The 3,356-nt window shown below is 37.3% G+C and overlaps 1 protein-coding gene across 1 annotated transcript; it reads right to left on the reverse strand.

The window, feature by feature from the left end:
• Nucleotides 1–313: 313 nt before the first annotated feature.
• LOC138050332 (QRFP-like peptide receptor) lies at nt 314–2,770 on the reverse strand. Its single transcript, XM_068896688.1, has one exon. The coding sequence runs from the start codon at nt 2,508–2,510 to the stop codon at nt 1,428–1,430; it is 1,083 nt and encodes a 360-aa protein (XP_068752789.1). The 5' UTR covers nt 2,511–2,770; the 3' UTR covers nt 314–1,427.
• Between the last annotated feature and the right edge of the window lie 586 nt (nt 2,771–3,356).

Here is a 3,356-nt window from a genome sequence, read left to right on the forward strand (position 1 = left end):
GCGTCCAGGTTTGAAAAAAACCCGCCTCTTATGAACGTTATTTATCATCCATGATATTAATAGCTAATCAAATGGTATTTGGGAACTTAAGGAATAATATCACTTGCGTTTTGTCCAAAATCAAATAATTTCCCTCGCCTAAAGTCTCGGGAAATTATTTCATTTTGGACAAAACGCGAGTCAAATTATTTCCTAATTTCACTTGCCACCACTAATTGAACTGAATGGAGTGCAATTTGGTCTAAAATCATACACACATCCAGAAACCGCACAATTTAATCACTTAAATACAGGATTTTAGACAGTACCACTATTTTATTTATGTCTTTCATTTTCCTCTAATTCGATTGGTTACTTTAAACTATTTTTGAAATGTGATTGGTTGTTTTTCGTTATTGTTCCAGTCTCATTGGCAGGGAAAAAGCTGCGATCTAGAGGAAAAAAATAGTGCCATTCGTGAATAAATCGTAGTGATGAAAGCCAACCCGAGGTTCTAAGGATCACCAGCGATTTCCAATTGGAGGTAATAAATGTTTTAATTATATTGCTCTTAGGGAAATTACACAGAGGAAATTCTTTTTACTTAAATAGTGAGCAATACAAGACTTTATCCGGTAGTTGTTCAGATCATGATATTGATGTCATGTAAATATTCAAATTTCTGCATTTTCTGCCTTGTTGCGCTTCTTCGGATTCTTTTTTTATATGTTTATGTGACGATAGCAAAAAATTACATCGATCTAACAAAATTGAATTTATGTGCAGGCAAAGTTTGACGAGAAAGCGTGCAGACATCCAATTGACATATGTGACTCAAAGTCACCACAGTTTATTTTTTTTACGAAAAATTTATTCTACCGTGGAAATAACGTTGTTGCCGAAATTGTGTCAATTTAAAAGACCTTGTTTCCACGAATTTGCAAAAAGCAAGTGATCGATCCACGCATAAAACTTTCTATATAAAATTTGCATTGAATAATTAATCGCATTGTGACAAAAAAAAAGAAAAAAAGAAAATCCAAAGACAAAATGCCGACGATAGCGACGGAGGAAAAAAGGAAAGGAGGGAAAAAAAAAAAAAAAAACTCAATCAGAAGGTCACCTCTACATTCTCAACGTTACGCTATTATCCAACATTTGTTGTTTTTACAACCACCAGTACTTGCATAAAAGGATCCGTTTGGAAATATTAAATATATGCCAAGAATGTTTTCTTTTGTTGGGAAATCTTGAAAAAGATCCAGAGTTTTCCAATGTTTCAGAAGCAGTTGAATGATACAATTATCAAATTTGATCTTTACAAGGAAGCTGGCTTCAAAGCATGTGTCGATCCCAATATCGAAGTTCAATTGAGGTCTCCTGAAATCCAGATCTCCCGAACCAACCCACCTGTGAAGATTCCCGTCGACGTTGCAAGCGTGTATTTGTCATATTGCCTCAGTCGTAACGTAATCAAAACGTTTTTCCCTCATGGAAAGTCCAAGGAAACCATGTCGTTTCGATAGTACGAGTTGTAAGTTCGGTTCATTTTGCTCAGCATCCCTCTGGCGCTGTGTGAGATGAAAACACTTCAATATTTTTTTGAAACTCATCTGATAATTCCTGCTAAATGTAAAACATATACAAGGATTGATAGCACTGTTTGACACCAGAAGGACGTTGTCCGTAATCCAGAAGATGAAAAAGCCACACGGCAGACTAACATCAAATGCTATTAATATGGCACCGATACTCCAAGGCACCCAACACAGAACAAAGGCAATCACGATAGCGATTGACATCTTCAGCACGTTCTTGCTTCTTCTAACTCGCTCGTTCTGAGCCTGGAGCGAAGTCTCCCCTGGTGTCATCTGTGACTGGAGCTTGCAAATAATGATGGAATAAAGAACCGTTATCAAGACAACCGGGAAGTAAAATAACACAGCAAATGTTGCCAGCAAGTAATTTGCATGAGTAGATGATTCTCCAAACATCTCGTTCCAATGCAGCTCACATGCAATTTTTTCAGGATGTTCACTGAGTTTCCAGGCAAGACATTTGGGCAAATTTATCGCTATAGCGACGATCCATGTAACAATAATAAAGACCAAGCATCGGCTTAAATTGATGATTGGTGAACGCAAGGGGAAAACAACAGCTTCAAATCGCTCGACTGAGATTGGAACCAGGCTCTGAATAGAGACTGCAACAGAGAAGCTTGGTAGTAGTTCTTTTATTTTACACATTGTATCGCCCGAGCTCCCGCGAAAGATCCATGAGCTGGGCTTGAACGCTAGCATTATTGCAATGCCCACGGATATCAGAAAGAGAAGGTCTGACATGGCCATGTTGACAATGAAAAAATTGATTGGCTTCCTCATGGTCTTTATCTTGTATACTATTAATCCAACACTACCATTTCCAACTGCTGAAACAACGAAGATAAAACAATACGACGAGATCACTCCGATTCGCGCTGTTTTATCAGTCAATGGATAGGAGCAGGTTGAGGTGTTGTTTGCCTTGTTCATGCCTTTAGACGACCTTCGATACGCAGGATGTTTTCGTTATAAAGTTAAATGCACACGCTATTTTTTCCCTTTATTATTTCCCTTCATTCGAGTCAGCGACGTTACCCGCGAGACAACACATGGCCTTCGGCGACCGACTGTGGCCTTGCGGGATATTTAAAACGGAGCTTACTTTGTATCTCCGACTTGAAAATGACAAAAGCAATGATAATCTTATCTGTTTCCTGAAAGGAATTGCCAACCAAATTAAAAGGTGTTCGAAACGGATTCTTCCTTTATTTTTATTTGGTAAATGGCGCGCCAACTCCTTCAAAGACTAGACTTCAACTAAAACCTCATAGTGGTCTTTTTGAGCCGGGTTTTTAAAATTATCTAGCTATCGTGTTCAGACACAACTTTCTGTCAACCAGACACCTATGTGGTAAACCAGAAGACTAAAAAGTACCTTTTCTTCATTTTTTTTAAGTAGACAGAAATCAATTATTTCTCTTTTTAAGGGTGATTTGAATATTGATAAAATTGAAACAATCCGAATTTGATTTTGAAATTTGAAGACTGCCAGATGAATGAAGACTACATTATTAATTCAGTGGTTTCTAACGATTTTTTGTCACTTATTTTTCAACCTACCATTTCCTTTACTCTTTACTTGTTCTGAATATTTCTCTGAAAGTATAGCAACCTACTCCGTGACTTACGGATCACTTACCATCATTTTTTCCTAAACACTCATGTTTTGATCGGCTAACAATGTCAAAAGATAAACAGACGGTTACTCTTTTCGTGATTAAGATGTTGACTTCTTACACTACTTTCATACACTCCAGAGGGAAACGATTTTTTTTT

This window comes from Montipora capricornis, chromosome 6 (genome assembly GCF_036669925.1).
Source record: "Montipora capricornis isolate CH-2021 chromosome 6, ASM3666992v2, whole genome shotgun sequence".
Lineage (NCBI taxonomy): Eukaryota > Metazoa > Cnidaria > Anthozoa > Scleractinia > Acroporidae > Montipora > Montipora capricornis.